The sequence below is a fragment of the Anomaloglossus baeobatrachus genome, chromosome 8 (assembly GCF_048569485.1).
Source record: "Anomaloglossus baeobatrachus isolate aAnoBae1 chromosome 8, aAnoBae1.hap1, whole genome shotgun sequence".
Taxonomy (NCBI): Eukaryota; Metazoa; Chordata; class Amphibia; order Anura; family Aromobatidae; genus Anomaloglossus; species Anomaloglossus baeobatrachus.
In genome coordinates this window covers 16,639,486-16,664,293 of record NC_134360.1, presented here as the reverse complement: position 1 = coordinate 16,664,293, position 24,808 = coordinate 16,639,486, and the positions used below count along the sequence as shown (strand labels likewise).

The 24,808-nt window shown below is 43.5% G+C and overlaps 1 protein-coding gene across 6 annotated transcripts in view; it reads right to left on the bottom strand.

Moving 5' to 3' along the window:
* The window catches only part of FLNB (filamin B), a 390,880-nt gene that overhangs the window by 111,029 nt on the left and 255,043 nt on the right, over positions 1 to 24,808 (bottom strand). For all 6 annotated transcript variants that reach the window (XM_075321342.1, XM_075321343.1, XM_075321337.1 and 3 more), the window contains exons 9-11: positions 18,087 to 18,224; positions 13,876 to 14,002; positions 8,988 to 9,124 (exon numbers count right to left, since the gene is read on the bottom strand). In XM_075321342.1, coding sequence (XP_075177457.1) covers positions 8,988 to 9,124; positions 13,876 to 14,002; positions 18,087 to 18,224 — 402 coding nt within the window. The remainder of the gene's footprint in view (positions 1 to 8,987; positions 9,125 to 13,875; positions 14,003 to 18,086; positions 18,225 to 24,808) is intronic.

The following is a 24,808-nucleotide window of genomic DNA, read 5'->3' as shown; positions in this document are numbered from 1 at the left end:
TCAGACTTCATAAAAATCAGAATATTATTAAGCATTTCGCAGCTTGCCCGGGGGCATCTCCGGTAACACGGGTCCACGATTTGTTCTACATTACATTTCCCTCTAATAGGTATATAGATTTCCTAGAACCTTCCGTGACTTATTTTTTCTTTTTAATTATATATTTCGGATGTTACATACTTACAGGGTTGGATTTCTATGTATAGATTTGTAACATGCTCAAAAAGGAGTTTGCCTAAACACTGTAGCAGCTCAAAGTTCTTTATATTTAATAATCCTCCAGGAATCGTAAAGTTATCATTTTTGTAATATACATTAAACATACTTTCTTTTTTTTTCCCCCAAACGTCTATGCATGAGACTTTCCCAGTCCGAGCCTCTCTGTACTTAGACAGGGGAATTCTATACACAGACTGCCAAAATGCAAATTGTGAATCTTTGCAGGGCAGCAGCTGAAAGCAGCTTCTAAAAGAACATGAATTGGTCAATTAAAAATCAATCAATGTAGAGTATTTTTTGGGAAAGAAGCAGTAAAATAAGGTAATGCACTGCATTATAAAAATTCATAAACCAGCTGCGGTCACAGGTGGGATACCGTGGGAACCTCCAGCTGTGACCACAAGTAAACCGAGTGATGTCATCTCTCACAGCGGTGTCTGCCTAAGGCCAGAGAACCACTTGCGTATGACTCACGAGTCTCGCATCACATCATCCGGCACACCCGAACATTCTCCTGACAGGAGTGAGTCGGCTGCATGTATTTTTAAGCAGCTGTGACGCTCATGCCTGGAGAGAGTCAGACCGGGCGAGTGACACGATGCGAGACTCGCGCATGTAATACACAAGTGGATCTCCGGCCTAAAGCTCACAGTGGGCAGTCACGTTTTCTAACGTCCACATGCTGCAACTTCAGTATGTATGTAGCAGAGTTGGATCGTCATGGAATCTCGTGTGGATTACACGGTACTGGGTGTTTGGTGGTTAATAAATTGGAAAAAGAGGGTGGGTTTTTCATATTTTATTTCAAATAAAGGATTTTTTCAGTGTTTGTGTTTATTTCTTTTCCCTTACAGGATTAGTAAAGCGGGTCTCAGATGCCTCCCATTACTAAATCTAGGGCTTAGTGTCAGTTGTGAGCTGTTAACCCTTATATTACCCAGATTGCCTCTGCACCAGGGCAATCCGGTTGAGCCACGTAAAGTGTGGATTGTTTTATCTATTAGATGCGGCAATTCTGAGTGGCTGCAGGCTGTTAAATTTTAGCCTGGTTTCAATAACCATGGGCCTCCCCAAACTGAGAATACCAGCCCCCAGCTGTTGGCTTAATCATGGCTGGGTATAAAAATTTGGGGGACCGTACGCGGTTTTTATTAATTATTTAAATAATTTTTAAAAAGCCACATAGGGTCCCTCTTATTTTGATAAACAGCCAAGATAAGTGCAAGGCTGGGGTCTGCAGCCTGTAGCTCTATGCTTTATCTGTTTTGGTATTATAATATGAGGTGATTCTTTGCCATTTTTATTTATTTTTACATCACTATAGAGACAGAGACCGTGTGTGTGATTCCACCAATCACACAGACGCTGTCACAGGGTGGGGTGCGGTGTGACTGCAACCAATCACAGACGCTGGTACTGATGGTGGGTGGGGGAAGCAGTCAATATTTTTGAGAGCTAATGAGTGGACCCGGAAGCAACGTGACATCCATATATATATATATAGTCTGGCTCGACCCACCAAACCCAAACATCTGTGGGTTCGCCAGACTCCACTCATGTGTATTATGTATTTCAGGGTCCTAATGGATTGTGTATTTCTTAGATGTTCTTGTTTCCCCTCTATGAGGAGTCACCAAAAAACAAACCAAAAAAAACCCCAAACAAAAAAAAAAAACTAAAAACCAAAAAAACCCATAAAATAAAAAAACAAAAACAAAAACCACAAAAAATTAAAAAAAAAAAAACAAAAACCCACAAACACAAACAAAAAAAAAACCCCAAACCAAACTTAAACCAAAACTCAAACCTGCATTTTGATAAAGAAAGAGGAGATAAAAAAAACCACATACAAAAATGGAGTGTCAAATCTTCACTCCACTAGTCAGGAAGGTAAGTAAACGTTTTATTGTACTATGGACACTTTACTGAGCCGCTTTTTAATAGCCGGTGTAAAACCCCTTCAAACCAGAAAACTAGTTCACAACTTCTAGGTGAAATGTATTTTTAATGGTTCACAAGTTACTTTACAAGCTGGATACACGCCTATACGTATTCTATAGTAAGACTTTGTATACCTTGACCTTGTAGGCATTGTCATATCTGTCCATTATATAAAAAAAAATATATATATTTCCAAAATGGCTTTATTTTTTATTTACAAAATTGTCCAAAATGGACAAAAAAAAAAAAAAAAGTGTTCAGATTGGAGTTTATGAAAATTATATTCCATTTGTAATAATATAGAACATATATTTACGCACCAGGATAAAGGGTTTCATCCTTTTATATCGATTTAATGCTAATTCGGAACCGGAACCCAGGAGTGGATATACAAGGGATCTGAATTGTTCAGGGATGAATCTCTCTCCTAAATTTTGGCTTCAGGATGATTGACCGTATGGTTACAAATCACCTTTATGAATAATAGGAGTCCACGAATGAACGCCGCTGGTATTTCGCCACGGCAGAACGTTGCTGGAGATGGCGATAAAATGGAAGTCCAAATCATAGGTCACACCCTGTCAAATGTATCGGAAAATTATAGGGGTTCTCCCTGTGTTTGCGTGGGTTTCCTCCCGGTTCTCCGGTTTCCTCCCACACTCCAAAAACATACTGATAGGGAATTTAGATTGTGAGCCCCAATGGGGACAGTGTTGCCAATGTATGTAAAGCGCTGTGGAATTAATAGCGCTATATAAATGAATAGATATATTATTATTATTATTATTATTATTATTATTATAGGGGTTGTATGATGCAGCTTGGACTAAGGTTTAATCGCCTAGAGAAAATTCAGATTTAAATGTTATCTGTCACCACTTTGACTTTATTAAACCGTTAATAAGGTCATACAGGTTATAGAATGCTGAACAAATCCATACCTTTAGGTGTCATATCAGATGCCTTGTTGTGGAAAAATCATGTTTTATCACTTTATGTTACATAGTTACATAGTTACATAGTTACTTAGGTTGAAAAAAGACCTAGGTCCATCTAGTTCAACCTTCCTCCACCAGTTCTACATTTAGTCACTAAGTCATTTATAACCAACAATGTTTTGTGTAGTGAGGAAATCATCCAGCCCTTTTTTAAAAGCTGTTATAGTATCTGCCATTACTACCTCTTGTGGTAGTGTATTCCACAGTCTGACCGCTCTAACTGTAAAGAACCCTTTCCTATTTAGGTGTCGGAATCGCTTTTCTTCCACTCGCAGTGAGTGCCCCCTGGTCCTTAGTATTGTTTTCGGAAGAAATAAGTCATGTGCCAGTCCTTTATATTGACCACACATGTATTTATACATATAAATGAGATCTCCTCTGAGACGTCTTTTTTCTAAGCTAAACATATCTAACTTTTTCAACCTGTCATCATATGGGCGGCCTCCATTCCTTGTAATAGTCTAGTTGCCCGCCTTTGAACTGACTCTAACTTCTGAATGTCCTTTTTAAAATGTAGAGCCCAAAACTGGATCCCGTATTCCAGATGTGGCCTTACAAGTGATTTATAGAGGGGTAACAATACGTTGGGATCACGGGATCTAATCTCTCTTTTTATACACCCTAAAATCTTGTTTGCTTTAGCAGCTGCTGCTTGACATTGAGTGCTGCTGCTCAGCTTATTTGTAATGAGAATACCCAAGTCCTTCTCCTGTTCTGTAGTCCCGAGTTTACTTCCATTTAATGTATACGCAGCTATAGGATTACTCCGTCCTAGGTGCATTACTTTACATTTATCAACATTAAATCTCATTTGCCAAGTATCTGCCCATTCTGACATCTTATCCAGATCTTTTTGTAATATTGTACTATCCAGGTCAGTTTTTAATATCCTACATAGTTTGGTGTCATCGGCAAAGACTGACACTTTACTATCAATCCCATCCACAAGGTCATTAATGTAAATGAGTTCTTCCAGGCTATGGGGCAGATGTTGCCTAGAGGATAACTCCGCCTCCAGAGATTATTTTAAATAAAAGGGGCGTTACCAGTGTGATGTATGACGGCTGCTCTCTGCTCTCCCTGCAGAGCGGTGTGAGATTATAAGGCTGGATTCACACTTGTGAGTGACTCGCGAGAGTCTCGTATCGCATCACCCGGCACAGCCTCACACTCTCCGGACACGAGTGTCTCTGCTGCATAGAAATACATGCAGCCGATCCGTTCCTCTCAGGAGAGTGTGCGGCCGTGCCGGGTGATGCGATACGAGACTCTCGCGAGTCACTCACAAGTGTGACTCCAGCCTAAGGGCGGCTTTGCACACTACGACATCGCAGGTGCGATGTCGGTGGGGTCAAATTGAAAGTGACGCACATCTGGCATCACATGCGACATCGTAGTGTGTAAAGCCTAGAGGATATGATCAACGAGCGCAAAATCGTCGTAATCGTATCATCGGTGCAGCGTCGGCGTAATCCATAATTATGCTGACGCGATGGTCCGATGTTGTTCCTCGTTCCTGCGGCAGCACATATCGCTGTGTGTGAAGCCGCAGGAGCGAGGAACATCTCCTACCGGCGTCACTGCGGCTTCCGTAGGATATGCGGAAGGAAGGAGGTGGGCGGGATGTTTACATCCTGCTCATCTCCGCCCCTCAGCCGCTATTGGCCGCCTGCCGTGTGACGTCGCTATGATGCCGCACGACCCGCCCCCTTAGGAAGGAGGCGGGTCGCCGGCCAGAGCGACGGTCGCAGGGCAGGTGAGTGCATGTGAAGCTGGCGTAGCGATAATTTTCGCTACGCCAGCTATCACACGATATCGTACCTTCGACGGGGGCGGGGACTATCGCGTGCGACATCGCAGCATCGGCGTGCGATGTCGCAACGTACAAAGCCCGCCTAAGGGTAGAATTCCACTTACGAGAGAGTCGCGTGTATCTCGCATTACCCAGGACGGCCTGCCTCTTTCCCGACGGGAGAGTCTCAACTGCATAGAAATACATGCAGCTGACCCGCTCCTGTCGGGAAAGAGGCAGGCCGTCCCGGGTAATGCAAAGCGAGATATGCTCGAGTCTCTCGCAAGTGGAAAAGAGCCCTACCTGACACTTCTGCAGGCTCCTCTCATCTTCAGCCTCCTGCTTGCAGGCAGACAGTGTTGCACCATTGTTGCAATGAAGTAAAGCTCAGTGAACTGCAAAAAAAGGTGTTTAAAAAAAGGTGTTTAAAAAAAGACGAAATGTCATTTCTCCTGTTCTGTGTCAGTTACTTGTGTCACACTGGTAACGCCCCTTTTTATTTAAAATAATCTCTGGAGGCGGAGTCATCTCCCAGGCAGCCTCCGCCCCATAGCCTGGAAGACCTCCTTTACATAAAGTGATAAAAGATGATGTTTCCACAACAAGGCGTAAAAAGGTATGGATTTTTTATTATTTTATAACTTGTAGGCCCATATTAACAGTTTGCAAAGGTCAAAGTGGCGACAGATTCCCTTTAATCCAAGAAATGACATTTATTTATCCATCAATTCAAACTTTCACTTTTCGGAGAATATCCTTTCTGTTTATGTTGCTGCAAGGAATGAGAAAAAAAAAAATCTGAAGCTTTCATCGGTCATTGCCAGAGGAATTCCTCCGCACAATGGGCCATTCACATTAGGAATATGTGGGGCCTTTTGTGCGTCTCCACTGTTGTGATTATGGCAGAATAATGTTCCCCGGTTTTAAAGCCTCATGGAATGTAATTGATATTGGTTGTTTGTCTATCAATATCTTAGAACATAAAAGAGACCAAACGACTTATGTTCTTCGGCGATAAAGGAACGAGGTAGAGGAGGAGATGAAAAGGGATTTTCTGTGTGCACGATAATACCAGGGCTCAATAGTAAATAGACTGACTAATGCTGAATTTCTCAACAGGGTTCAATTATACTTCGTTATTGTCATTTCAATGAACTTTGCAAAAATAAAATATATACAAAACTTTAAAATCCCTTATAAACAAAAATCTGCTTCTTTCTCCACTTAGGAGCCATTTCTCCCCTCCTGATTTTGCTATTTATTTTTGCAAAACAAGAAAGTCAGCTGCTTATTAAAGTTTGTGGGGAGGAAGAGAAGAAGGACGGGGGGGGGGGGGGGGTGGGGGGGGAGAGTTAAACACACCCAGATCCTACTGTCACTTTCTAGTAAGTGTTTCTCACGCTCTGGCATTTCATAGAAAATGGACTTAGCAATTCAACTATAACCAGAGACTACTACTACTACCGGGTTGGCTCTTCTGAGCATTATGGCAGCTGATTGACACAAGACAGAGCTGTAAATCACCTGTAGCAGCGCTGGAGAAAAAACAGCCGAGGGCCGCGTCAGTCTAGTCTCACCCATTACTATGGTCTCTGGCTCGAGCCATCAAAGTATATTCTCTCTGAAATGCTTCCGAGATTGATCAGCCAGGTTGTGATACACGCTGCCCACGGATTAACAAGTTCCATTTGCGGTAAACCCATGAGCAGTTGCAGACTGCCTGAAAGGTGGCATGTAATACAGAGTTTCAGAGATCGCATAGCCACAAATAGGAATCCTCTCTCTGTCCCTATTTCCTTGAACCAGATTCGCTTTTCAAGTTAAGTCGCAGCAGCATTTTGAAGTAAAGTGAAATAAATTCCCTTTAGAGGGAATCTCAGGTGATTTTCTAGTACAATACTAATGTTATCTTTTAATAGGGCTTAAGTAGACCTTTCAGGATCAGTAAGTTTCATTGCTCTACGTTATCCGGTTATCTTTTTGTAAGCTCTGTAGAATCCAGTATGACCGTAAAGGTGGTGTCACACGTAGCGACGCAGCAGCGATCACGACCAGCGATCTGACCTTATCAGGATCGCTGCTGCGTCGTTACATGGTCGCTGGTGAGCTGTCAAACAGGCAGATCTCACCAGCGACCAGTGACCAGCCCCCAGCCAGAAGCGACAAGTGGAAGCGTAACTAAGGTAAATATCAGGTAACCAAGGAAAGCACTTCTCTTGGTTACCCGATATTTACCTTAGTTATTAGCATCCGCCGCTCTCATGCTGCCAGTGCCGGCTCCCTGTTCCCTGCACTCCCAGCCAGAGTACACATCGGGTTAATTACCCGATGTGTACTCTGGCTACGTATGCAGTGAACAGGGAGCCGGCACTGGCAGCATGAGAGCGGCGGATGCTAATAACTAAGGTAAATATCGGGTAACCAAGGAAAGGGCTTCTTGGTTACCCGATGTTTACCGTTGTTACAGCTTACCGCAGGCTGCCAGATGCCGGCTCCCTGCTTCAGTTCGTCGCGCTCTCGCTGTCACACACAGCGATGTGTGCATCACAGCAGGAGAGCAACGTCCAAAAAATGAAGCCAGACATTCAGCAACGACCGGCGACCTCACAGCAAGGGCCAGGTCGTTGCATGATGTCACACACAGCGACAGCAATGGGACGTCGCTGCTACATCACAGAAAATGGTGACTTAGCAGCGATGTCGTTGTCGTCGTCGCTATGTGTGACACCAACTTAAGGGGCATTGCAGCTATAAGACCCCTCAATGGCAGCCAGACTTGTTTATCAGGTCTCCACAAAAACAAACATTTTCCCCTTCAATCCCACTAAAGCTTCTAATACTGCCAGATCAGATCTCATACTTTGCACTGACGAGGGGCAATCACCCCGAAACACTGCGTCTGCATATTGGGGTTCTGATCTGGCATACATCCTTAGTTATATGAAAAGGCTTGTTAAAGGGACACTTTTGACTTTTAGGATTGCTACTTCCAATAGGTGGCGCTAAAGTATGTCTCCCTCCCTGGAGAGAGAATTTGAGTAACTAATCAAGCATATGTAAAACACAAACTGCATATTCACTGCTCCCCCCTCCCACCTCTCAGTGCTGGCATCAGTGAAAGTAAATCTGAACTGAATTTGCACTGCTGCCCCCAACCTACTCCTTCCTACCTCTCAGCAGTGAAAGTGAATGCACTGGGAGGTGCAGGGGAGGGGGGGTCAGTGAATATGCAAATAGTATTTCCATACCCTTGACTAGTCCTCATGAGACACTGAATTCTATGCAGCTTACAGCAAGATAACAGGATAAGGTAGAGCAATAAAACTTACTGCTTCTGAAAGGTCTAAAGATAACAGTATTATACTAGAAAATCACCTGACAGATTCCCTTTAAATAATAATATACCGACATTCTGCGGCTGCCACTAGAGGGAGCACATGAGCTTATGGCTTTTTTATTGAGTTTAATGTATAACTTGTATGCAGTACGTTTCTAAACAATTCATAATAACGGATGATTGAAGAAAGAATTGTATCAGTTCTATGCCTATATACTAACTAGGTAAATACTAAAGGTGGATGGAAAAAGGTGGATGGAAAGGAAAAAAGGTGGCTGGAAAGGAAAAAAGGTGGCTGGAAAGGAAAAAAGGTGGCTGGAAAGGAAAAAAGGTGGCTGGAATGGAAAAAAGGTGGCTGGAATGGAAAAAAGGTGGCTGGAAAGGAAAAAAGGTGGCTGGAAAGGAAAAAAAGGTGGCTGGAAAGGAAAAAAAGGTGGCTGGAAAGGAAAAAAAGGTGGCTGGAAAGGAAAAAAAGGTGGCTGGAAAGGAAAAAAAGGTGGCTGGAAAGGAAAAAAGGTGGCTGGAAAGGAAAAAAGGTGGCTGGAAAGGAAAAAAGGTGGCTGGAAAGGAAAAAAGGTGGCTGGAAAGGAAAAAAAGGTGGCTGGAAAGGAAAAAAGGTGGATGGAAAGGAAAAAAGGAAAAAGGTGGATAGAAAAGATAGAGAAATAATGCAGGATCTATCACAATTTTTTACACTTACCTAAAGTGCCCACCTCGGTGCCAATAGATTCTACTACAAAGTCTGCAGAGTTTCCTACCACACCGCCAGAGAGCCCGGGGCCCCATGCTCGCACTTTTTGGGGTCCGGCTTCAAGTCCCACGTGAACTTCAAATGGGCTGAAATGAGAGAGAAATAAAATGTCTTGAGACGCTGTATAGCCGCATCTAATGCATTACGCCATGACCGATTACAAAGTAAAAACGATTTCCTAAACCCTATGCGGACAAGACCAGCGACATGCACAAATACATAAATTACCATACATTGATTCTGGCACCGGACCAGTGCTGCATTGTGCATTCGTGTTATCACGTATTGCGTGCCTGCAATTTTTAGAGCTCTTAAATTTAACAAGAAATCGGAGAATGGGCCTTATTTAATCAAAAATGTTCCCATTACAGTTTTCAGCGCATGTTCAAACTGCTGCAAAGAATATACTGATCAGATCCGACACCGGCAGCGCTGGATCCTGAAGCCATCACCTTCTATTAAATAAAAAAAAACTGATTGTCTGAACTGTTTGACAGGAGAGGAAAGTGATCCTTGCGTGTTGTAAATACAATGGTAGTCCGTAGTCGCAGGACGGGGCATTTTTGTTTTGTGGAGTTAGTAGTAATGCTCATCTTAGCCATCTAGAAAAACATGATGTGAGCATAGCCTGAGGGAGACCCCTGAGCGGCAGCAACAAAGGTCCATCCGTGTGCTGATGATGTAGACAGGCTAAGCTACAGAGTTACTCAATAGTTGAAAAAAACTGGGCTTGGTGCTCCTTTATTCTATGGTTACCTGTGCTATAGAAACCGGTTACACATACCCTCCTCTGCTGCCCCTACACAGTATCTGCCGGCAGAGCTCTTACTAGCCCTCAGCTACCTCCCCCGACTCCCCTATACTCATGAATGCTCGGCTCTGGAGAACGCTCATGGTTTTCCAAGGCGAAAGAGCGAATACTGGAAGCAGCTCATCTCTTGAACCACAAAAGGGTATTTGGCATTTGAAGGAGTATTCTTCCCATCTTACCCACCTATGATTTACCATCTCTTCATGGTTGGGACCTACCTCCGTGACGCGCACTGACCCTTATTATGAGTGGAGACAGTTATTTTGCGCACCATGACGACCCCCTGGCCATTTGGCTATGCAACTACCAGCAGCCGGTTCCAGTCACTTTAACAGACAATTCTCATGGCCGATTGCAGAGGACAACTGGGAAGGAGACGCTGCTGTAAAGCAACTCTCAGCCTGTTCATTCTCAAGACTGGTGGTCTTCTAGAAGTTTGGACCCCTAGTGATAGGCCATCATTTCTTAGGAGAGGAATATCCTAACCAAAACTGCATTTAAGCTGAAATGTTAAATAACCAACGTTCCGAAAAAACTAATTTCGTGATAATTTTTCAGTGTAAACAGGCCATCATCGATGAACGTTCGTTCATTGGGTGCAATTATTTTTTGTACAAAACAAAACATCATTTTGCGTAAACTGGACATGTGCTGCCGAGAACAATGACACATTGTGTGCACAATACGATTATTGCAGATCAATCAACGTGCATGGTGTACTGCAGTCTGCCGGTGTAAACAGGAGATGAAACTACCGTCGATTGCTGATCGTTAAATGTTAACAAATCTTAGCTCCGCCGGTGGGTCCATCCTGAACACTTGTTGAGATATTCCTCCATAAATGAAAGATTATACCTGAGATATACAATGGTGTAATTTCAAAAATGCAAAACACCTAACCGATATTATGCACACCTACATTATTCATTAGATACCGCCATCTCAGGCACATTCCCAAACTGTTTAGAAAACTCCTGGGAATGTGGCTTGCGTAACATAAAACCTTTGCCGTGACCTTTGCATAGCGACAGCATAATGACCAGCAGCAAAGCTTAGTTAATGATTTTCCCTGGATAGCTGAGATATTGTACATTCTGCATGATTTTTAATATTTATTTATATATATATATATATATATATATATATATATATATATATATATATATATATATATATATATTATATTATATTATATATATATATATATATATAAATACATCTATATAATAAATATAAATACATCTATATAATAAATATAAATACATCTATATAATAAATATAAATACATCTATATAATAAATATAAATACATCTATATAAAAAAATATAATATATATATATATATATATATATATACATACATATATATATACATACATACATATATATATACATACATATATATATATATACACATTATATATATATATATATATATATATATATATATATATATATATATATATATAATCTGCAGTATATAAAAGAAACTGAGTACACCCCTCACATTTTTAAAAATATTTTATTGCATCTTTTTCTGAAGATCTCATACAATGTACAGTGTCAGTGTGCAGCTTGTATAACAGTGTAAATGTGGTGTCCTCTAAATAACCCATTAATGTCTAAATTGCTGGCAACAAACATGAGTAAACCCTGAAGTGAAAATTGCCAAATAATGCCCTTGGTGTGAATATTTTTTGTGGCCACCATTATTTTCCAGCACGGCCTTGCCTCTCTTGGGCATGGAGGTCACTAGAGCTTCACAGGAGCCGCTGGATCCTTTTCCATCCATGAGGACATCATGGAGCTGGTGGCTGTTACAGGCCTTGCGCTCCTCCACCTTCTGTTTGAGGAGGCCCCATAGATGCTCCATAGAGTTTAGGTCTGGAGATACTCGGCCGGTCCTGCAGCTTTTACCCTGTTTCTATAGGAAAGCAGTGTGTGTCTTGAAGGTGTTTTGGGTCAATATGTTGGGATATGAAGGGAGGGGATCCTGCTCTGCTTCACTATGTCACAGGACATGTTGGCATACATGGTTCCTTCAATGAACTATAGCTTCCCACAGCTGGCAGCCCCACTAAACCTCCCCTGATAAACCCCAAAAGAGAAAAGAAAAAAAAAAAGAAGGAGGGAAAGACGTCGGGACTCTTCTTTGGAGGATACCGGCAGATAAGTTACCCCTTGCTGGGATATTGGTAAATTTATCTAGGCCTATAGCATAGTTTCGCCTTGTCTAACCTTATTCAGTCCCTAGGTGATGAATTCTCTGGTTGTTTAGTGTCTATTCATTGCTTATTAAATTGATGGAAACTAATTTATGATCTAAATGGACATGCGACGACTTGGCACTTTATCTATACTGGTGATGGGTGCCTGCCTTTGGCAACAACAGTTTTTAGGGATAGAATAGGGGCAGCTGACAAGGAGTGGGGGGCACCCAAAAAAGTATGGTGCACCTCCGCTGGTAGATAGGAAAAAGGGAGGGAACAGCTAGTCCCTTGGTAGCCCACCCCTTGCTACTACTTAATAGTATCTTGGCTATTCTGTAGACGGAGTCCTCGCGGGCAGGGTCCTCTCTCCCCCTGTACCAGTCTGTTTTGTACTGATAATGATTGTTGTACTAGTTTTTATGTATACCCTTTTTCTCTTGTAAAGCGCCATGGGATTAATGGCGCTATAATAATAAATAATAATAATATTTTAGCGTGTCAGTCGGCATAAATGCATACCCCACTATCCACGCACCAGATGTTTGCCCTCTTTTGCACTCCCCTCACATGACGTATGTCTGAATCATAGTGGGTATTAAAGGGAACTTGTCACCACTTTTTTGGCCTACAAGCTGCGGCCACCACCACCGGGCTCTTATATACAGCATTTAACTTGCTGTATATAAGAGCCCAGGCCAGGGGTATAACATAAAAAAAACTTTAAAATACTTACTCAACGGTCGCGCAGTGGGCCTTATGGGCGTCTCTGTTGTCCGGTGCCTCCTCTTTCGGCCATGTTCATCCTCTTTCTGAAGCCTGTGTATATGACGCGGCTACGTCATACACACTCGCCGGTCCTGCGCAGGCGCACTACAATGATCTGCCCTGCTCAGGACCTGAATGCCGGTGAGTGTTTATGACGTCGGACCCGTCATGCACCGCAGCTAGAGATGCAGGAGCACAAAGATGGCCAAAAGAGACGGCGCCGGCACCGGACAACGGAGACGCCCATAAGGCCCACTGCCTGACTGTTGGGTAAGTATTATAAAGTGTTTTTTATGTTATACCCCCGGCCTGGGCTCTTATATACAGCATGTTACAATGCTGTATATAAGAGCCCGGTGGTGTGGCCGCAGCTTATAGGGCAAAAAAGTGGTGACAGGTTCCCTTTAATAAACATATATAGTTTTTTTACAAATTGAATTTTAATAGTTTAATAAAATATTTTTAGGAGTTTTACTTTGGTCTATAATATAATCTCTCCTGCTCTATACTTGTATGGGCCAAGTTATTCTTATTTAGCCAGAACTCTATAATTTCAATAAACTACTTAAATTCTTCCTAGTACTTCATTATTATACCAATGTCCATCTACATACGGTACTTTATAACATAGAACTGTAAAACATTGTGGTTTGTATAGTTAGATACAGAATAATTATATATATATTTAATATATTATATATATATATTATTATATATATATATATATATATATATATATATATATATATATATATATATTATTATTATATATATATATATATATACACACACATACACATACACACACACATATTGCATTTTGCTGTGTAGTTGAAGTTGTTCCCATGATGGAGTGTACAGATATCATGTATTTTATATACAGTATATGTGACCTGGTGAATATTAAATATGTAATAATTAATTACATTTCAGTGCCTGTCATAACAAAGAAAACAACTTCATAAAAAGTTTGCAGACCACATGTTTTATTTTCCTCCAGATCAGTGGAAACTTCTAAACAAAAAGTAAATATTTAGCAGAGCTAATCTTACCTTTTCGGGATGTGATGTCCTCCCCAAGTGATGGTGACCACATGTTTTCCCGGGTGCAGGGGGTAATATTCAAACAAATGCACTCCATCGACCGCCTCCAACTGTTTCACAAGCTCGTCCAGACCCTCTGCCAAAACACATCATCACCACCTTAACCTCATCTGATAACAGCTTTTAGCAGCGGCTTAAGACAAATGAGTCTCCTAAATAGATGTGGTGGAATCTTCAAGCCTCGGACGAGATGCCGCAGTCTCCCACATTGTACGCGCTCGGTATTAGACATGCCGGGGTTATGTCTGGAATGTTTAGTATTTTTAGCATCCACAACATCTGTATAGATCTCTGGATCACTAACGAGGACACAAGATCTATTTGAGAAATGAGCATCAACAGCATCTTCAGCTTTACGAATTTTTGGTGGCCTTATCTCGCCATTATACATAGTCCTTGATAAGAACATTATAATGAAACACAGTAACGGCAGCTCAGCGCCCGCACACTGGGGCCCAGCGTTGTTCTGATATTATCCAGGATTAATAATATCCAAAACACAAACAAAAACCCAAAAAAACCATGAGAAATTGCTCCAGTTTCATTACTGGACCTTCTATGTTGTAGTAAAAACATAACAGAAGGGAGCCTGTGATGGAGCCAACACGTCTCGGTAATTAACCTTATTCATGGCAGACGGCAGAACTGCTTTACTGTTACCTTTTTATTGCAACATGCTCGGGTGCTCAGTACTGGTAACTAGTGATGAGCGGGCACTACCATGCTCAGGTGCTCTGTACTAGTAACTAGTGATGAGCGGGCACTACCATGCTCGGGTGCTCAGTACTGGTAACTAGTGATGAGCGGGCACTACCATGCTCAGGTGCTCTGTACTAGTAACTAGTGATGAGCGGACACTACCATGCTCGGGTGCTCAGTACTGGTAACTAGTGATGAGCGGGTACTACCATGCTCGGGTGCTCAGTACTGGTAACTAGTGATGAGAGGGCACTACCATGCTCGGGTGCTCAGTACTGGTAACTAGTGATGAGTGTGCACTACCATGCTCGGGTGCTCTGTACTGGTAACTAGTGATGAGCGGGCACTACCATGCTCGGGTGCTCAGTACTTGTAACTAGTGATGAGTGGGCACTATCATGCTCGGGTGCTCAGTACTGGTAACTAGTGATGAGCAGGCACTACCATGCTCGGGTGCTCAGTACTGGTAACTAGTGATGAGCGGACACTACCATGCTCGGGTGCTCAGTACTGGTAACTAGTGATGAGCGGGTACTACCATGCTCGGGTGCTCAGTACTGGTAACTATTGATGAGTGGGCACTACCATGCTCGGGTGCTCAGTACTCGTAACTAGTGATGAGCGGGCACTACCATGCTCAGGTGCTCAGTACTGGTAACTAGTGATGAGCGGGCACTACCATGCTCAGGTGCTCAGTACTGGTAACTAGTGATGAGCGGGCACTACCATGCTCGGGTGCTCAGTACTGGTAACAAGTGATGAGCGGGCACTACCATGCTCGGGTGCTCAGTACTCGTAACTAGTGATGAGCGGGCACTACCATGCTCAGGTGCTCAGTACTGGTAACTAGTGATGAGCGGGCACTACCATGCTCGGGTGCTCAGTACTGGTAACTAGTGATGAGCGGGCACTACCATGCTCGGGTGCTCAGTACTGGTAACTAGTGATGAGCGGGCACTACCATGCTCGGGTGCTCAGTACTGGTAACTAGTGATGAGCGGGCACTACCATGCTTGGGTGCTCAGTACTGGTAACTAGTGATGAGCGGGCACTACCATGCTCGGGTGCTAAGTACTCGTAACTAGTGATGAGCGGGCACTACCATGCTCAGGTGCTCAGTACTGGTAACTAGTGATGAGTGGGCACTACCATGCTCGGGTGCTCAGTACTGGTAACTAGTGATGAGCGGGCACTACCATGCTCAGGTGCTCAGTACTGGTAACTAGTGATAAGCGGGCACTACCATGCTCGGGTGCTCAGTACTGGTAACTAGTGATGAGCGGGCACTACCATGCACGGGTGCTCTGTACTCGTAACTAGTGATGAGCGGGCACTACCATGCTCGGGTGCTGGATATCCATTAAGAGCAGTTATATGCTTAGATGGGCGCGACTCAAGCATCTGAGTATAATGGAAGTCAAATAGGGGACTCAAGCATTTTCCTGGGAAATCTGGAAAAATGCTTGGAGCTCACCATTGACTTCCATCATACTCAGATGCTTGAGTTGCGCCCATCTGAACATATAACTGCTCTTAACAGATACCCAGCACCTGAGCATGGTAGTGCCCGCTCATCACTAGTTACCAGTACTGAGCACCCGTGCATGGTAGTGTCCGCTAATCACTAGTTACCAGTACAAAGCACCTGAGCATGGTAGTGCCCGCTCATCACTAGTTACGAGTACAGAGCACCTGAGCATGGTAGTGCCCGCTCATCACTAGTTACCAGTATCGAGCACCCGAGCATGGTAGTGCCCGCTCATTACTAGTTACCAGTACTGAGCACCTGAGCATGGTAGTGCCCGCTCATCACTAGTTATGAGTACCAAGCACCCGAGCATGGTAGTGCCTGCTCATCACTAGTTATGGAGTACCAAGCACAGTAGTGACCATTCATCACAACCAAGAATAGATTTTCCAAGAAGGCTATCTGCTACAAAACACTCCAATTCAGAAGTCACAATTTGATACAATACACTTTTTGGGCCTCATTTCATAGAGCTCTACCTGATGCTTGCCAACACTGGGACAAGCTTTTTTGTGAGAAGAGTGTAAGAAATGAAATTTGTGCATTGCAAAATATTTTATTACCGGACTTAAACCCCCTTTCAGGTATATGTTCCCCCTCCTTGCCACTTTCACCTTCAATACACTAAAGAAACTTCCTTAAATGCAGTTTTCCAGGAGGACAGAGGCACAGATAAATTTGGTCCCCATAAACAAAGGTTAAGGTCCCCATAAACAAAGGTTAAGGTCCCCATAAACAAAGGTTAAGGTCCCCATAAACAAAGGTTAAGGTCCCCATAAACAAAGGTTAAGGTCCCCATAAACAAAGTTAAGGTCCCCATAAACAAAGGTTAAGGTCCCCATAAACAAAGGTTAAGGTCCCCATAAACAAAGGTTAAGGTCCCCATAAACAAAGGTTAAGGTCCCCATAAACAAAGTTAAGGTCCCCATAAACAAAGTTAAGGTCCCCATAAACAAAGTTAAGGTCCCCATAAACAAAGTTAAGGTCCCCATAAACAAAGTTAAGGTCCCCATAAACAAAGTTAAGGTCCCCATAAACAAAGTTAGGGTCCCCATAAACAAAGTTAAGGTCTCCATAAACAAAAGTTAAGGTCCCCATAAACAAAAGTTAAGGTCCCCATAAACAAAAGTTAAGGTCCCCATAAACAAAAAGGTTAAGGTCCCCATAAACAAAGTTAAGGTCCCCATAAACAAAGTTAAGGTCCCCATAAACAAAGTTAGGGTCCCCATAAACAAAGTTAAGGTCCCCATAAACAAAGTTAAGGTCCCCATAAACAAAGTTAAGGTCCCCATAAACAAAGTTAGGGTCCCCATAAACAAAGTTAAGGTCCCCATAAACAAAGTTAAGGTCCCCATAAACAAAGTTAAGGTCCCCATAAACAAAGTTAAGGTCCCCATAAACAAAGTTAAGGTCCCCATAGGCTACTGTCATCTGAGCCCACCAATATCGGCTGGTTCAACCTACACTCGAATTTGCACGAGGCCCCTGGCCAACTGATTGTTGGGGAACATGTTGACCGGACATGGTCAATTTTGGATTCCCAATTGCTTTTCTCTCCTGGAGATAAGTGTTGGGGCAGAATTGCACATTTTTGGACATTTCTTTTAAAGTACATCCCAATTCTAAAAATGTTTGAAGTAAAAACTATCTAAAAATGAAAAGCTAATCCAGTGCATTATGGAGGGATCAGACACTCCTTGGAGGACAATGAAAATGTGTAACGTTATTGTTCCAGTCTTCCAGCGGATAATAATTTGTCATTTCCTGCCCTTGTTCTGACGCTGGATGTAACATGGATTTGCTATCAATTACCAAGTATTTTATTTGGCAAGTGCAGAGTGGAGATTTTTGCATTAAACTATTATAAAAAAAAAAAAAAAAACACCTCTAGATTAAGAATGTGTTTGCATATAGTTTAATACCAGACACTTACTTGGCCCTTTCACGGAGACATGGAGGTCACCACTTCCTGCAGTTCTGGTGTCAACCTTAAAATCAGCAGTTTCTCTAATCCTGACGCCTTTGGGCTGCAGGCCACGTCCGCTGGCTCGACAAGCGTTTGGGTTACAGGCTGTTGAAAAGGAAAGTGATAGGAATATGTTCTCAGATACTTGTATGAAGATAACGTCTGCATGTAACACGCACATATCTGCACTTCACGACGGACGATGGAAAGATGGCTAGACCGTGAAATGCGTGAGCATGCCAGGCTTCTCAATGGAGCAAGTAAAGCATGCATACCAGAGGCAAGGCGGCAAGTGTGCTGGAGAGTGCAGTTTAGGGGTGAAGCCATACAATTGAGGTATAGTATATGCAAAAAGCAGACCACCACTTAATTTACTGTATAAATGGTTAAGATTAAAATCTGCATAAAAAAAAAACAAAAAAAAATTACACCATAAAACTGAGCGCGAATAGTAACACCTCCCATGGCACAATCTTGCTACAGAAATCATCATTGATTAATTTTGTTTTCAACTATGCAGTAAGGAAGGGGTCCCTAACCTTTGGTTTGGGGGCCACATGTCACTCACGGGCCCATGATGTGTTGCTTGCGGCTGTCTGCGGGCTTGGCGCATTTACACCAGGTCTTGCAAACAGCTATCAAGAGCAGGTCTCCAGATGGTGGCATTTGGGAGTAGCCCCACACAGAAGAGCAGATATGGATGGCGGAAGGAATGCTTAGATATTCTTATACTGCCTCAGTGTGGTTATTTTTGTGGAAAAGCTTTGGCTGTCACTATATTGATAATGGGAGCTCTGAAAGTGTCACTACTGTAAGGGGCGCAGCCAAAACGCGGCTTGCGACCCCCTCTCTGAGCCAAAATGCGGCTCGCGACCCCCTCTCTGAGCCAAAATGCGGCTCGCGACCCCCTCTTTGAGCCAAGCGAGGCTCGCGACCCCCTCTCTGAGCCAAGCGAGGCTCGCGACCCCCTCTTTGAGCCAAGCGAGGCTCGCGACCCCCTCTCTGAGCCAAGCGAGGCTCGCGACCCCCTCTCTGAGCCAAGCGAGGCTCGCGACCCCCTCTCTGAGCCAAGCGAGGCTCGCGACCCCCTCTCTGAGCCAAGCGAGGCTCGCGACCCCCTCTCTGAGCCAAGCGAGGCTCGCGACCCCCTCTCTGAGCCAAGCGAGGCTCGCGACCCCCTCTCTGAGCCAAGCGAGGCTCGCGACCCCCTCTCTGAGCCAAGCGAGGCTCGCGACCCCCTCTCTGAGCCAAGCGAGGCTCGCGACCCCCTCTCTGAGCCAAGCGAGGCTCGCGACCCCCTCTCTGAGCCAAGCGAGGCTCGCGACCCCCTCTCTGAGCCAAGCGAGGCTCGCGACCCCCTCTCTGAGCCAAGCGAGGCTCGCGACCCCCTCTCTGAGCCAAGCGAGGCTCGCGACCCCCTCTCTGAGCCAAGCGAGGCTCGCGACCCCCTCTCTGAGCCATACGAGGCTCGCAACCCCCTCTCTGAGCCATACGAGGCTCGCAACCCCCTCTCTGAGCCATACGAGGCTCGCAACCCCCTCTCTGAGCCATACGAGGCTCGCAACCCCCTCTCTGAGCCATACGAGGCTCGCGACCCCATCTCAGCCATACGAGGCTCGCGACCCCCTCTCAGCCATACGAGGCTCGCGACCCCCTCTCTGAGCCATACGAGGCTCGCAACCCCCTCTCTGAGCCATGCGCGGCTCAATTGATTTGCAAGATCTAGCCCAATCGGCCTTTCTGTAATCTCTGGTTGCTGGACTGAACCCCTGAATATCATCTCTTACCTCACCGACATTCCTGACTCATTGGAATAGTTGCTCTCGCTTAAGGGCACACGTGCATGACTTCGCTCTAGGCCGGCTAATCATAAGGGCAGCTATCAAGGTAGGAGGCAGTCCTCACAGCTTCCCTTCCAGCTGCCACATATATCGGCAACTACTGGCCACCAGAGGTAGGAGGCAGTCCTCAGAGCTTCCCTTCCAGCTGCCACAGAGGCAGGGCTTTATTTCAATCCGCAGGCTACATTATCATGAATTCATTTAGTTATATTTTTTTTTGCTAAATCAATACTACAAGCGAAGATAAGGAACTTTGTTGTATATATTATCCACACATGCTAATTTTCCCTACTTAGTCATTTTTCTCCTGCAGTGGTCATTTACTCTTAAAAACTACTACAGATCTGTATTCAGAGGGATCAAATTATTCTAGCTGCCTATAAAAGTCTATGGTGAAGGGGGAAAAAAGCCGGAGGGAGACAAAGTTAGAGTCCAGTGGCTAAAAAAACAAGGGATAACTGCTAAATAATGCAGGATACAAGTCACATAATGGTCAGAAACAGTTTTAGTAGTCTCGTACACACCTGACAGCAGATTTTAAAAAGTTACCTTAAAGTGAAGTTGAACATTAAAAACAAAAAAAAAAAACAAAAAAAAAACCAACAACCAGATATCAGCATTTTTCAAAAGTTTAGAATGGCAAGACGCAGATCTAATAATGGAAAAATAGGACTCAAGGAAAGTCTGGAAGGTTTCTTGAAATCCTCTGAACCTTTACAGTTTGGCTAAACAAACTACTCAATACATCACAATGGAAGAGGCGCAACCAGATAATTAAAACCAGTCTCCATTGTATCGTAATGAATGGTGCGAGTGGTAGTTCCTCCTGGAGGAGTCACATCTGTGGTCTGTAACTATTTATTTTAGGTACACTAATGTCATTCCTTTAGGATACAGAGACTGAGTCTGGGTGGTGGTGAGTATAGCGCTGCGCCTATGGCTGAACAGGGGGCTAGAACAAGCTGGTAAATGTCCAGAAGTTACAATACTGCGTCTATTCTACAGGTTTTCTCCATTTGTGGTTGAAGGACAGGAGGTGTATGAGTGATCGGTTACAAATGTGGGTAAAATAACAGTCTTTACTCCTGTTAGCGGTAAACGCTTCTGTACTACTCCTGCTAACAGTAAACGAATTTATACTATTAGCGGTAAACACATCTGTAGTATTACTGTTAGCGGTAAACGCATCGGTACTATTAGGCTATGTGCGCACGTGTGCGCTCTGCACTGCACCTAAAAGGTGCGCTTCAGAGCGCAGCTGAAAAGCTCCGTTCTGAAGCGCATGGTGCCGGCGAGAACGTGCGCTCTGCATGCAGCTCCTGCCATAAACAGAGCAGGAGCTGCCGGCAAAGCGCACGGAAGAAGTGACATGTCACTTCTTAGAACGCAGCGATTCGGGCAGCAGCCGAAGCGCTGCGTTCTAATATGCCACGTGCGCACGGCCCCTGCACAATCTCCATAGATTGTGCAGGGGACGCAGGACGCATGCAGTTACGCTGCGCTACAAAGCGCAGCGTAACTGCATGAATTACGCACATGTGCGCACATAGCCTTACTGTTAGCAGTAAACGCATCTGTACTATTACTATTAGCGGTAAACGCATCTGTACTACTTCTGTTAGTGATAAATCCATCTGTACTATTACTGTTAGCGGTAAATGCATCTGTACTACTATGGTTAGCAGTAAACGCCTCTGTACTACTACGGTTAGCGGTAAATGCATCTGTACTACTCCTGTTAGCGGTAAATGCATCTGTACTACTACGGTTAGCGGTAAACGCATCTGTACTAACTACTACTGTTAGTCTAGTGACAGATGGATTTACCACTAACAATGTTAGCATTTCGGCACCTACGCTTTGGTGAAAAAATGGCCACTACCTGTGCAATTCTCCCATTATTTTCATTAGAAAATTTTGTTTAGTTTTAAGAGGATCAGTCACCAGATCAACAGTGTCCAGTTTGTCTCATTTTGTTCCCACTTGTCTCCAAATAATACCAGGGTTTTTTTGTTTGTTTTGTTTTTGTTAAAATCCGATTCCAGAGATATGGTCCTTTTTATTTGGTGCAAATTTGTATGTTCTATTCAAAGGGGTGTGCCCTCCATGCTCCCAAAAAACCCAATGAGCACCACCCACTTGATAAAAATTATTAAAATTTGCACCAAACAAAAAAGTGCCCATATCTCTGGAACCGTATGGCAGATTTGAACAAAATACAAAAATAATAGTATAGTATAGTAAGGGGAGTAGAGGGAATAAGAAGCAAAAACTGGCCTGAATGACAGGTCCTCTTTAGACAGTTTGTCTCACGGGAGACCTGCACCCATCTCCATTACAGGGGTCCTCCGATACCTTGTTCTGGTTGGCTTCCAACCACCAGTGGTGGCGCATGAGCCGGCTCTTTTCATGCCTTCCTTAGTATTTGCACGGTTGTAGTCTATCGGCTATATTCAGAACTCCCATATCAATGAATGGACAGAGCCGGAGTATGCGCCGTCATCACTTCACTTAGAAGTGGTTTGATGTCAACCGGACGGAGGCATCAGAGGGCTGCCCATTCTGAAAGGAGGTGTGGGCCCTAGAGACAAATTCTTTAAATCTGGTTTTCCTATGAATCCGTGAATAAAAAAAATTGTGTGCACGCGCCTCTGTATGAAAATGTACAATATGGTCTCAATTAAGATGGCCGCCGCATCGCTGACCTACAGGTGACTGATCCATCGTATGGCTGTATGCACAATTTCTAAACACAAAATATTAAAATAAAAAGCATAAAACAAAATTAAACAATTTTCAGGTCTACGTGTTTAGTACTGGACCAGGGATCCAAAAGGTTAAATCACGAATACACAAAAAGGGACGTGTACACAATTGTTGTTAGTCGACGTGATGATACATGCAAAACAGAGGGAAGCGAGTGAAAACATTGGCAACAGGGTTGAGATGACACTTTGCTGTACACAAAGGCGAATTATTTTGTTCTGGCAGGCTTTATGTATTGTCGTGGGCCTCATTTATTAAAACTGTCGCCCTTAGCAACCAATTAGAGCCTAGTTTTCATTTTGGAAACTGCTCTGCTAAAATGAAAGCTAAGCTGTGATTGGTCGCCAGGAGCAATAAAGACAGATTTACTTTGTGCAGTTTTAATACACTTGTCTCATACAGAGGGCAATTATATACCTCACAGAGGACTAAATATTCCCTCAGACAACCATATTAGCCTATTGAATAGGCAAAAATTTCTTAACTAAGACAAAAGAAAATGGTCTTTGCTCTCCATAGCAACCAATCACAGTGCAGCTTTCATCTTACTACAGCTGTTTGAAAAATGAAAGAGGAGCTCTGATTGGTTGCTATGGGAAGCAAAGTTTCTTTTTCAGCCATTTTTAAAATGGATGCCCAATGTTTTGTTTTTTTAAAACCTGGTTTATCCAGGAGAGTTCCCATATACAGTATTAATATCGTTCCAATAATAAAATGGGAGATGCTCCTTCAAAGCAAAGTCATTTTGGGGGTAAATATGTATGTTAAAGGCTAGATCACCAAGACATGACAAAAAAAAACATACTAGGCCCAGATTTTTGGGGAATGAGGGTGACAGACGACATTTCCACACGAGCAGACGTCAAGATCCTGCAAACTCTTACCAGCCCGGGCCTGAACACAACTATGAGGCCTAAGCAGTGACGTCCATTATCCAAAAAGAGCAGAGAACATCAGACCTGGGGGAGCAGAGATCTGGAAGCGCAGCGGGAAGGAGGAGGCAGATGAGAGCAGAGCAGTCAAAGCAGAGGAGAAAAATGTCTGAACAGAGCAAGAAGCCATTAATCAATGCATATTATGTGGCCGAATATTGAAAACGGAAATAAATCTAGCGAAAGCCCAGAAAAGAAGCAAAGGTGGTGTCACATTATCCCAAATATATAGGAAATACTGTAAAGATCTTAAAGGGATTGTTCACCTTTAGGAACCATTTTTTTAAATGTATTTAATTTATTTTACTTAAATGCATGTTCTGTATTTTGGGCTAAAAATCATTATTGCAGTTAGGTTTAATTTAAAATGTTGCACCATTTGCTTTCTATAGCCTGCGAGTTGCACTGGCTGTAGAAGGAGTTAACTAAGAATACATCAGTGAGCTCGCTTACGACAGTATAAACTCTTTTTCAGTTCCTGTTGATTGCGTTATGACCACAGACCACATTAAAAGTGTAATACGGAATGAAACAGTTTATTAAAAATGTTGCCCCATTCGGTTTTTACAAAGTCCATAGGCAAAATCTATTCATGCACTTAAAAAAATTTAAAAAAAAGTCCACAAAATGTGGTCAACCCATTTACGGTTTTGGAAAGTTAACTTTCCTAATGGTTGGTGTACATTTCAGCAGTCAGGGCTCTGTTTCCTCACATGCAAAGCATGCTTGCTACTTGCAGAGGACACTTGAAGGCGCACTGCATACTATACAATAAAAGGCTAGTCTCACCTTTGAAGTTTATGACCTCTCTGATGTTATGGCGGACTATTAGAGCACTGGATAAAGCTCACCGATGGTGGTGCACGCATGGCTTTCTCCACGGACTACGATGCAAGTTCTAAGACAGCGGAGCACACTTGCTTGGGTGCATGCAGGACTATTAGGCTGCTTTCACACATCCGTTTTTTTGCAGTGCGGCTCAATCCGGCTCAAAAACCTAGGCAACGGATGCGGTGAAAAAAACGGATCCGTTGCATAAGTTTTTCCATGCGGCCCGTCCGTTTTTCGATGGATGCGGCTTGATACTGAGCACGCGCAGTGCAAAAAAAACCGCATCCGGCCGCCGGATGCGGTTTTTGCCGCAGGACTC